The sequence below is a fragment of the Lactuca sativa genome, chromosome 5 (assembly GCF_002870075.4).
Source record: "Lactuca sativa cultivar Salinas chromosome 5, Lsat_Salinas_v11, whole genome shotgun sequence".
NCBI classification, from domain to species: domain Eukaryota; kingdom Viridiplantae; phylum Streptophyta; class Magnoliopsida; order Asterales; family Asteraceae; genus Lactuca; species Lactuca sativa.
In genome coordinates this window covers 332,419,543-332,432,145 of record NC_056627.2, presented here as the reverse complement: position 1 = coordinate 332,432,145, position 12,603 = coordinate 332,419,543, and the positions used below count along the sequence as shown (strand labels likewise).

Here is a 12,603-nt window from a genome sequence, read left to right as displayed (position 1 = left end):
TGGTACGCTAGGCGTCCGAAGTCTACGTTGGGTGTAGCCTCGCATCCAACTTCGTAATTTGCACTTCCGACTTCTAAAAAGCATAACTATCGCATACGAGCTCCGTTTTTGACGTTCTTTATATCCACACGTAGGTGAGACCGTACTCTACAACTTTCGTTTCGACTCTGTCAGCTAATTTTGACTTTATTTTAAAAGTTATATTATTAACAGGCCGGGACATGATTGGTCTGTTAAGATCTCATAACTTCTTCATCCGACGTCCGTTTCTGTCTGTCTTTTTATCTTTACGCTACTATTAACTAGATCTTCGATTCTCGTTTAGGTTGTGTCGGCTAAAAACCGTTCGATCTAATATTCGAACTTCAAGTTGTACACTGTTAAGCCGAAACTTCGAAAAATCATAACTTCCTCATACGAAATCAGATTTGGGCGTTCTTTTTATGGACGCTCTCGGTTTCACGTATTCTAAGACTTTTGTTTAGATTTCTAAGGCTAAAAGTCGCTCTATCGTAAATTCACTATTTACACTTTCCGGTGTCGCGTCGGTTCCGTCGCGAAACTTCGACGGGTCATAACTTCTTCGTTGTAACTTGGATTTCGGCGCTCTTTATATAATCCGGAATCCTTGTTTCGACCACTAAAACTTTATGTAAAGATATAGGGTTTATCTCACACTTTAATTTTGACGCTTATTTGTATCCCTTATTTATTGTATTATTATAAACAAGTAATAATTACACAAAAGCACATAATTCACATAATATTCAAGTAATCCATCTTTATTATTTTAAAATGAGTTACAATGGTTGACCTAGACTATTACATCATCTACTAATGCTTAGCCCCGAAACACGGACGTTACACATTCATAATGAAAACAACTTATACATTCTAAATTACTTACAAGATTGGTCTCTTTTGGAACCATTAGCGACAATGATAAGTTGATGACATTTACTTTGCATAAGAGGTTTGGTTGTGCTAACTATATTATATTAATTACTTAAATATTAGTATATTAACATCACTTAATGGCCAAAATGTTTTATTTTATTGAAAATTATGCATGTGTGAAACAAGTTGCGACTTTTCATCTATTCATTGATCAGTTTGTATAAATTTAATCACAAAGATTTTAGGAATAAATTACATATTTTCATTCAATCACTTACATGGTTCTTAACATAAATTATTTCTTAGTATTCATATTTTTCAAAAAATTTATCGGTATTAAACTAAAGAACAAATTATTAAAATCGTTCTTTTTACAATTAGACCTAGGAATAAAAAAGGCCTTACCAATTGTTCTCATTTATTGATCCATCCATTGATGATGTGTGTCTATACGCAATGACTTTTACGTTAAAAACGTAACATAATAGTTTTTATTTTTGTTCTTTTTTATTTTATTTTATGATAATTACTTATATTAATGTAATGTAATGCAAATGTGTCTTCCTAGAGAACTAACCCGGTCAAATCCGGTCAAATCGTACCTAAAAAGTGGCAAAAAAGAAAACATATAATAATAAAACAATAAATCAATTATTTTACGAAAATATGTTTTTCTAGACGTAACCATTAAAACAACTTTATTTTAACCGGTGTTGTAGAAATCGACTTTGGCGACCGATTAATCGGCGATTAATCGTTTGGTGGCCTTGAACCGATTATGATTAGTGTTTGACCGAAATTGGTCAAAATCGGTCAAACTAGGGTTTGACGGTCCTCGGCGGTCATAGGCGGTAAATATTTTAAAAAATCAAAACTTTTAATTTGCTAATATTACACCGAATTGTTAAATTTTTAAGTTTTCAAATTTTAAAATATTATACTAAAATTTTCAAATTTTCATATTTTTAAAATTTAAAATTTTCAAATACTTATTTTTTTTAGATGAATTTTTTAAATAATTTAATTTATAATTTAGGGTCCCCGATTAATCGACCATTAACCTCCACCTAGTCTGATTAATCGTTTATTGTCAGTCAACCGCCGAACGTTTTTTACACCTTGATTTTAGCTAAAGAATCAATCTTAACTATTTAGTTTCTTTTCTATGGTTATTTGCAATTTATTTTTCCATGCTTATATTTTTTTCTAAACAACATGTTAATTGTTAGCGGTTAGTATACGAAAGCTAGGGACGGATCTTCTTTGAGGTCAGGAGGGGTTGTGGCCCTCCCTGTTTTTTATCACAATAAGTCCTTAAGTATTAAATTTTTTACATATTAGGCCCAAAAGCTATAAAATTTGGCTTTGGCCTCCCGTTCTCCGATTTTCATACTTATTATACTTTTGCCCAAAAGCAAATGTGTGTTCCTAGAGAACTAACCCAGTCAGATCGTATCTAAAAACTGGCAAAAAAGAAAACATATAATAAAAAACAATAAATTAATTATTTTATGAAAATATGTTTTTCTAGACATAACCATTAAAACAACTTTATTTTAACCAGTGTTGCAGAAATCGGCTTTGGCGACCGATTAATCGGCGATTAATCGTTTGGCGGTCTTGAACCGATTATGATCAGGTATTTGACCAAAATCGGTCCAAATCGGTCAAACTAGGACTTGACGGTCGTCGGCGGTCATAGGCGGGAAATATTTTAAAAAATCTAAAATTTTAATTTGCTAATATTACACCGAATTGTTAAAGTTTCAAAATTTTTAAGTTTTCAAAATTTAAAATATTATACTGAAAATTTCAAATTTTCATATTTTTAAAATTTAAAATTTTCAAATACTTAAGTTTTTAGGAAATATGAATTTTTAAATAATTTAATTTATAATTTAGGGTCCCCGATTAATCGACGATTAACCTCCACCTAGTCTGATTAATCGTTTATCGTCAATCAACCGCCGAACGATTTTTATACCTTGATTTTAGTTAAAGAATCAATCTTAACTATTTAGTTTCTTTTCTATGGTTATTTGCAATTTATTTTTCCATGCTTGGTATTTTTTTTCTATACAACATGTTAATTGTTAGTGGTTAGTATAGCGGACGGATCTTCTTTGGAGTGAGGAGGGGTTGTGGCCCTCCCTGTTTTTTTTATCACAATTAGTCCTTAAATATTAAATTTTTTACATATTAGGCCCAAAAGCTATAAAATTTGGCTTTGCCCCGTTCTCCAATTTTCATACTTATTACGACATATTTAAAAAAAACTAAAACTATACACACCTAAATAACTTTATGTATATAAGGACTCCATATTCACTCCCCCCTTTTCAATTATTAAATGAAAATATAATTCCATCAACCCAATGTCTAGATAATAAATAGTAAATAATAGACACATTTCAGATATTTATGATCATTTTTAGGAAGTAGTTTCTGAAATTTGTGTTTTAATTTCTATATTCTGTTGGCCGTAAAAATTATGGAAGATAACGACGGATCATCCTTAATAGTTAAGACACCAGTGTCGGATTCGGTCCCCCGCTTACCGGTCCCCGCCCTACCACCATATCCTTTCTCTCTCTATCTCTCTCTCTCTAGTCTCTATAGCACACACTTTCTCTCTCTAGAACACACCCAAACCCCAAAAGCCATCTTATCTAATTGATGATGTAATCGTAGTCGTAGTAGAATTGAATTGAAAAGTTGTGGACCGATGAGAAAAACGTTGCTTTCCTTCTACTCCAAAACCAAATGCTCTCCTTCACCTTAATCATCAAATAAATCCGAAATTTCCAGAAGATTAATAGATACGCACACCGGCAGCAGCTTCAACTTCATCCGCCATTGAAAGCCAAACAAGATCGCATCGCATGGTTTCTTTTGTGGGTGCAAACTGCAAAGTCATAGGTTCTTCTGATTGAAGAAAGAGAAAGGTGAACGTCTTTTCTCTGCCGCGGAAAGTGGGAAAGTACCATTTGGCAGTTCTCTTTTCCTTCCGTCATTTTCCGTCAGCGGTGCCTTTATTTTATTTTTTTTTTCAGTTTTCCGATTCAACTTTTCCACCTCCACTTGAATTGCTTTTTGGGTTTGGTTTGGTACAATCGTTTTCGTTGGAATATTTGCTTCTGTTGTGCGTCTTTGAGTTGTTGTTCATTCTTCAATTATTGTGTACTTTGATGGAGAAACATGAAGAAATGGGGGTTGAATCGTTTCAATTCGGCGAAGATGATATTCAGAGCCTCATGTCGGTGGTGCCACCGCCTGAGCCCGGCAATTCTTTCACGGCTCTCCTTGAACTCCCACCGAACCAGGCTGTCAAGCTCTTACACTCCCCCGAAGAAACCACACCCCCCGCTATTTTCCCCCCTTCGGTGTTTCCGGCCATGGAAACCGACAATTCACTGGAGACGACGAGCTCAATTCTCCCAAATTCGAGCCCTAATTACTGCAATTTGGTGAAACAAGAACCGATTGATTCTGATTCTCTGCATAATTCATCACCTATACAGTCAGATCCGATTATCCCGAAATTAACGAAGCGCAAGGAGCGAGAGAAGAAGGTTTGTGTCACTTCATGTCTTTATTCCTCAATTCTACCTGTTTAAAATTTTCAATATTCGAGTTCTAAATCCATCACTCCACCATTTAAAACTTCAGGTAAAACCATCGGTGAAGAAGATCAAAAACGTCGCAAATGAGACCGACAGTGAGAAGCTTCCGTACGTTCATGTCCGTGCTCGGCGAGGTCAAGCAACAGATAGCCATAGCTTAGCTGAACGAGTAATCATCATTAATCATCTCATAACTTAATCATGTTTAATTAACATTAAGCTTCCCCTAACCACTAATTACGATCAACTGTTGTTAGGCAAGAAGAGAGAAGATTAATGCTAGGATGAAGCTCCTTCAAGAGCTGGTTCCTGGATGCAACAAGGTTAGCTTAACTATATATATATTCACAAGTTCTGTATTCGTCTGCATTCCTCACTTGTACTGTACAAATGGTCAATGCATGTTTACATTGCTTATCTAATATTGTTATTTCCCTGATTATCATTAGGCTTTCTTTACTATGGTTTAGTTGATATTGCCTGTGTCCATTCCATTGCATAGTAGGACCGGGGTAAAGATGTAATTTACTAATTTTTATTATTATTATTATTCATCTTTCCTCGTGGTCAAGAGCTTTTCTTTTGAGCTCATAGAAATACTCTTGTAGTATGCAAATAGACAAATAATCTTTATTCGGTTTATCATTGTTTTAAGAAAATTTCCTTTCAGATTGATAGATTATTTTTAAAACCCTGTTACGTGGGACATGACAAGACAGAACAGATTGTACATTGTTGAGACTGATGTCGTGTTGAGACTGATGTCAGCAGGACAAAACTATCTTATTGTCTTGCAGATTTCAGGTACGGCGATGGTGCTTGACGAGATCATCAATCATGTACAAACCCTGCAACGCCAAGTGGAGGTTAGTTTTTGTATAATCTTTTTATTTTTATATAATTTTTAACTTTTTTTTTTAATAACTAAAAAACTTGCTTTTGGTGCAGTTCTTATCAATGAGACTGGCTGCAGTGCACCCTTGTATCGATATCAACCTAGACAACATCTTCTCTGCAGAGGTAATTATTTTTTACCTAGTGGTAAATAATGATACCAAAACCTTTAATGCCTTGTTGTTACAGTGGGTCAAAATACATAATAAATGAACATCTGTGATGGGAATAAGCTTTCATAGAAAATTGGACCACTTTGCTAAGCTTTGCAATGTAGTATTTATTTAATTTCTCTGCACATTGAACATTGAACATTGAACGTTGAAAGGCATTGTTGTTCCAATTGGGTACTATGTGGTTCATTCATGGTAGCATATATTATTAGACATATAAAAGAAGCAATTAATGTGGGTCTTCACTTGTATGGACAAGATTGACATAATGACATTCTTGTCCCTAATAATTTTGTTTGACCATGTTGCAGAGTGGGTCACTTATGGACTGTAGTTTTGCTGGCATGGTTTCACTAGATGGACAAATGAATGGAAACAGCCACAACCACCACCACCACCACCAGCAGTTATGGCAGCAGCAGCAGCCTGATGGGATGCCACTCCAGGGACTGTGGGGTGGGGAAGACCTCCACCTGCACCCTAATTTCTTGACACCAGATGACTCCCTTTTAAGTTATGACTCATCTGGGAATTCAGGTAAAAAAATTCTAAATATTTAATTAATTAGTTTTTAAAAGTTTAAAGAGTTGTTGATTTGAATTGTGTTGTGTTATGTAGCTTCTTTGCATACACAGCAGTTGAAAATGGAGTTGTTGTGAAGAAGATGGTAGCAAGGAAAGGTTTGGATTGTATATAATGGATAGAAGAAGAAGAAGATAGTGGGTTAATTTAGAAGAAGCTTAATTAAGAGTTTAATCATTGATAATTAGAGGTTTAGAAATGGATATTTAAGAATGGTATTATGCATATAATTATTATATAGTTGCACTAATTTCTCACGACCACCAACATTCATAATCTATTAATTTCTCAACTCTTAATTACGCATATCACCACACAGACTTTTTCATGATAAAACCAGATTAGAAATTAAGTCAAGGGACTTTGACTAATTGACTTGCAGGGGTATCTTTGTGATTTCCTTTTCTAATGCTTCATCTGTTAAATTATTGATAGAACTCCACCATTACGTTCTTGTATTTGGTTATAGATATGACATAAATCAGGTCGAGTTTGAATTGTCGAATGAACAAAACGTCTTTGAGAAACAAATTGTCATTAGTTTAATATTATCCCTTAAATGGATTTAAATGAGCAATAGAATTGACGAACATACCTTATTTTTGGTAATTTTATTTTTATGGATATCAACAAACAGATCTTTGTTGTTGCAAGTAATGAGAGAGTAGCACTACAATCTAATAGAAATTAAATAAATTAAATATCTTCCTACCATTTGTTTTTATTTTTCCTCCTATCATATCAAATGTTGACAAGTGGATTAAATGATTATTAATTTTATTAAATGTCTAATTAAATGTGACACATGTCAACATTTGATATGACAGGAGGAATAATAGGAACAAATGGTACGAGGATATTTAATTTCTCATAATCTAATATCCAAACAATTGGATATTACATGTTAAGAATTTACAATCGTTAGGTTGGTTTTATTATTTTTTTTTCATCTTTTAATTTTTTGATAATGAGATCTGACTGCTAATGTCAACTTGGTAATTTAATAATAATAATCTAATTTTTTATTTGCATCCATTAACATTTACTTCTTAAATTTATTTTTTGACGTGTACAAGTTTTAATACAATTACCATCAAACACTGTTACCATCTGCATACTTTATATATACACAAGGTAACCTACACATGACAACTAACAAAATGTCTAACTAACAAAACGACAATTAACGAACTTAACTACCATCTTGCATACTTTATTTTAAATATTAGTCTAAATATATCCCATCACTTTGTTTTAAAAGGTAAATGAAAGGAGAGGAATATTTAATTATAATGTTAATTAATAAAAAAAATGGGGGGGGGGGGGGGGGGGGGTGGGTTAACCTTGTAGAAGGAAAACGATCGCCGATCGATCGGGGAAGGGGAAAGACACCCTTGTGTGTGTTCGATAGAAAGAAAAACATCGAGATTCAAAGAGAAGAAACAAAGCTTATTGTGTATGTGCGTTCTAGTTCGATTGAAAAAAAAAAAAAAAACAGAAACAAGAGGACGAGCGATCCTGAGGTTGGAGGGGAAAATGGAAGCAACAATGTTGCAATCAAGATGAAGGGGAGCTGAAGCAGCGACGACTGCCAGTGGTGGCCGAAGGCGGCATCCAACGCCTGAACTACGCCAGAATTGACCACTGTGGCAGTAACCTATGATGGACAAATTCAAATGATCCCATGTTTTGTAATTAAACCAATTGAGGTAATTTCATACCCTAGAAGTTTTATGAACGAAATAGGGTTAGGGTTTGTTGTAAATTGGATTTTGTGATAATTTGATCATGTCAATGAGGTTATTGCTAGTAATGACCCTGATTAGTTCCTTCCATTGCATAACAGCGCAGTGTTATTCACTAATTTTGCAATGCCAATAGACAAATAGTCTTCATTCGATCTATAAATCCATTCATCCTTAAACTATACATGATGTACTACTGTGTTTGTGTTTGGCATACAATGAGTAGATAATAATCAATCATGTACAAATTACAATCCCTTCAACATTAAGTGGAGGTTAGTTTATATACAATCTTTCTATTTTTAACTAGAAAACTTATTTTTTGCTGCAGATGTTATGAATGAGACTAGCTGCTGTGCACCCTTGTATCATATCAACATAGACAACATATTTTCTGCAGAGGTAATGCTTATGGAGTCCTTTTGCCTATTTATATGCAATTTCACATGCTATGATACATATATAATTCCCCTTGGTTTTTACCTACAAGTGAAAATTTTGTAACAGTTATCAATGTTTCCTTGTTACTGTTAGTCAAAAGTGTCAAAATACATATTAAATGAAACCAATGAACATCTGTCATGATTTCCCTCAACCAAGGACATGCTCGATGATAACAACATGGGAATAAGTTAGCATTAAAAATTGGACCACTTTGCAATGTAGTATTTATTTACTATTGTGGGACTGCAAATTGAAGCCATTGTTGCTTCAATTGGGTTTCTATATTGTTCATTCATGGTAGCATAAATTAGGCATATAAAAGAAGTCATTAATGTGGTGAACTTAAGGTGGGCCTTCACTTGTATCAACAAGGGTGACATTGTTGTTGGGGGAATTCATTTATATCTGTAAATAATGAATTAACTTGGGTTTTAACTTTTAAATTTAGAGATTTGTTGATTTGAATTATTGATAAGTAGTGGGTTAGAAATGAGGATTTGAGGATGATATTATCCATAAAATTATTATATAGTTGTACTAAAATAATTTGACTTGACATATGTGTTAACAAAAATACGTTTCTTATGTCTCCCCACCTATAAAATAAAAGAAAGGTATAGAAGAACACTTGGATATTAAGAACACTTGGAAACGTTTTGAGTGAAATTTGTGATAATGGTTTAGAAAAAAAAGCTAAAAATTGACACTTATTTGTAAATGTATGGTCATTTCTCTCTTTTATCTAAAATTATGGTTACATGGAAATATATATTTTTCGAGTACATCATATTCGCGAATAGCTCTTAATTTATTGTATAAGTAGGAGTATGACATTAAGGCTATATGGAATAGAAAACAACACCATTCCCGTAGAGGTGTGCCTCTTCACCCAAAAAAGCAAGTCAATTGCTTCTTACTAGGTGTCTAGATATAGGAAATGGTGTTCAATGGTCAAGTTGTTAGCGAGTAAGAGATAGAAAAAGAGAAAGCAGAGGGAAAAAAAAAGAGAGAGAGAAAGTTTTTCTTTCTCATTTGTAAAGGATCGTAGCCACAGTCATAAGAGGTCATACTTACGCTGTTACGCAATACGAGATTGTGTTGGAATGCATGTCACACGTTGCCAAGTCATGTAACGCATAAGTAGATGCATTATGAATAGCCTTATTTTAGTTTTCAAAAATTGTTAAGGCTTTTCCAACCCATACAATTCTCATACCACTTCAATTAACTATTTCATATTTATAAAACTTGCCATTTAAATCCCTTCAACACATACATGATACAACCCTCATGCTACTCGATATTCATCTCATTCTTTATATATTTATCACAAAAGAAAAAAAATCATACTAGAGTTGTATGTTCATACCACTCTCCACCCAATATGATCACCCTCCAACCCATTTAAAAAAAAAAAAAAAAGAACACTCCACCTCACTCCATGGATGTAAACGAACCGAATATTAGCAAACAATTTGTAAACCGTTAAACAAGAAGTTCGTTTATTTAATAAATGGATCAACATGAACAATAATCTAGTTCGTTCATTTATGTTCATGAACATTAGTTTATGCTGTTTGTTTACATTCATTTATGTTTGGTTATTATATTACATTATATATAATATGTATTTTCTGTTCATATATATATATATATATATATATATATATATATATATATATATATATATATATATATATATAGAGAGAGAGAGAGAGAGAGAAAGAGAGAGATGTTCAGGTGTTTAAAGTAATTATTGTGTTATTGTATGCATAAATATGAATCAATCATTTTAAAAACCTAAATAGGGGTAAAATTGTAATCTTAGCTTTTAATTAATTTAGGTAATTAATTATTCAAATCATAAACCCTTTAATTTAGGCAAAATTGTTTACATTTACCCTTTAAAACCCTATACAAAAACATCAACCTTTTATAATCAATCAAAATCAGATGAAAGGTGAAGAAAGGTCAAGCTCCAAAGTTGTAGAGACCTTTGCCTCGCGCACCTTCATCAGATCAATATTACATGATGAATTTTGGCTTCATTCGACACATGCTTCCAATAGTTCGAATGGTCCCCACACTAGACTGGATCCCACATGCGAAGAGCACGTCGTGCGTTTGTCATTTTCGAGCTCTGATTCTTTGATTCCTCCTACTTTCAAGGTACCTCTATTGCATATTTTAACTTCTACTTAGTTCATAACAACCAATGATTCTGTATTTAGCATTTTTTAGGGTGTATAGTATTTTGCCACTTTGGCTTGTAATACTCGAAATTGATTAGCTAAATGTTTAGTTTAACTACCGATTATTAAACCCCAATGCCCGATTTCTCCTTTACTCAGTTAATCTATCCTTAATTTGAGGTTTCGTTTTTTAGGTAAAACCTAGGGTTTTGCTAAATCCATCGATTCATGGTGTTTTTGATTAGATTGATGCTGTATTCTACTAGTATAAGCTTCACCTAACATTCCCCTATAGATTCTAGGTTGAATTTTGGACGATTTCGGGGGATTTTGGTACCGAATGTTTGTCGTGTTCTTGAAGCACGTTGGGCATCTTCATTGCACGCGACGCATCTTCATACCGCGCATGGTGCAGTTCTTGACACACACGAACAATATTTTCTGTTATTTTGCAATCCTTTTACTTACATTACTTTAATTCTAACTTTCTTGCCCTATTTTTCTCAGGTTATGTCTCGATTAAGTCGCAGAGGGCTAGTCAGTTGCCGCCTAACTACTCATCCTATCCATTTCTACAGTTCACAGATGATATACCTACTGAGCATCGGAGCTTCTTCATTTCCCGGTTGATTGCTCTACTGTCCAAGCAGTTCAATACTCCTCAGGCCCTCATATGGCAGACCGTTGATGATCTTGGATTGTCGGCGCGATTGGAGTGGTATCTCACTCGGGTGCTTAGTGATTGTAACACCCCATTTATTAAATAAATAAGTAAATAAATTAATGATTGAATAGTACCCATAAAATCATTAATTATATAGCAAGGTGCTGGTCTCGAGGAGCTAATTGTCACAATTTTAGAGATTGGGGGTTTAAAGTGTAAAATTTGGACTTAATTTGTAAGCAATATGGAAGACAGGGGCTTCTTGGTAACAATTAGGACTCATTATGAAAGGAATTATGGAAGCAAGGGTTAAAATGTAAATTCTGGATTTAAATTGTAAAGATTTATGGAAGCTGGGGGCTGAATGGTAAATATTGGATCAATGTTGAAAAGAGTTTCTGGGGTCAGGGGCCAAACTTGTTATAATGCTTCAATGTTTCATTTAGAACACGTGATTAAACCATGTCTTCCCTCCCCACCCCCCCCCCCCCCCCCGGTCGCATCTTAAACCCTAAGCATAGAAGACCTTATCCAGCCGCCATCATCTCCCGTGAGCCTTACAGCCGCTACCACTCGTCTCCGTTCATTTTTCGATCAGACGTCGCCGCCAAGCAGCCACTTCATCATTGAAACGTAACCTCGCTACCTGAGACGTGTGTGCAACCAGAGAACTACCGATACCGGGAAGTAAGCTTGGTTCGTCGTGTGTGGGTCGTGAGCCACCAGAAACGCCGGTAAGTCAGTCGCAATCCACCTTCTTCTCTCTCCCTCTCGTTGTTTACTGTAGGTACGACGTTGGAAACATCGTTATCGTTGTCAATGGTCATGGGGCCACTGTTTCGTTTGTCCGGTGACACCCGCCGCCTAGACTGTGGCAGTGGGAGTGTGTGTTCGAGTATACATGTTGCTGTCGGCATTTATGGTGTGACATGTGTGTTATTTGGCTGGTACTACCCGAGAAAAACCACCATGGTGGCTGCTACCATGTCATCTCTTTCTGCCGCCACTAGCCACCATGCGGAGGTGGTTGTGTGCGTGAATTACTGTGTGTATGACTGTATCTTGTAAGGATAATGCTGTATGGTTTCTCTTAGGCAGGAAAACGAAAGACGGTCATCACCGTCGCCTGCTGCCGCCGTTCTACCAACTGCCGCCGCTGCTCTGCCACTGTTAGCCACCATCTTTGGTGGTTGTGGGCTTTCGGGTGCGTTAGATTGATGTTTGGAGTGCTTTTGGTGTTGTGTTGGCCCAAGATCATAACCACCACCACTGTGAGGTGGTGGCTGCCACCATATGCCGCCATGTGTGTGTGTTTATGTTAGTTAGTGTGTGTTATTTTTGGATTTTTTTTCGTTGTAAACTGTAATCATGTCGGAATAATGAAAAGCA

At 35.0% G+C, this 12,603-nt stretch overlaps 1 protein-coding gene across 2 annotated transcripts; it reads left to right on the top strand.

Annotated features, from left to right (window-relative positions):
- Positions 1-3,470: 3,470 nt before the first annotated feature.
- On the top strand, positions 3,471-6,426 carry LOC111897882 (transcription factor bHLH48). Of its 2 annotated transcripts, XM_023893828.3 has the most exons (8): positions 3,471-3,842; positions 3,951-4,469; positions 4,567-4,689; positions 4,778-4,843; positions 5,318-5,386; positions 5,469-5,540; positions 5,899-6,124; positions 6,206-6,426. In XM_023893828.3, the coding sequence occupies exons 2-8, from the start codon at positions 4,086-4,088 to the stop codon at positions 6,244-6,246; spliced, it is 981 nt and encodes a 326-aa protein (XP_023749596.1). In that variant the 5' UTR covers positions 3,471-3,842; positions 3,951-4,085; the 3' UTR covers positions 6,247-6,426. The 2 variants fall into 2 exon arrangements, with proteins under 2 accessions (XP_023749596.1, XP_023749595.1); XM_023893827.3 differs by having other exon boundaries at positions 3,471-4,469.
- The last annotated feature ends 6,177 nt before the right edge of the window (positions 6,427-12,603 follow it).

Bases quoted from the DNA above. Each gene is read 5' to 3' on its own strand.
- LOC111897882 (XM_023893828.3), top strand. From the start codon at position 4,086: ATGGAGAAACATGAAGAAATGGGGGTTGAATCGTTTCAATTCGGCGAA. The intron at 4,470-4,566 runs GTTTGTGTCACT...TTAAAACTTCAG, and splicing joins GCAAGGAGCGAGAGAAGAAG to GTAAAACCATCGGTGAAGAA. The intron at 6,125-6,205 runs GTAAAAAAATTC...TGTGTTATGTAG, and splicing joins TGACTCATCTGGGAATTCAG to CTTCTTTGCATACACAGCAG.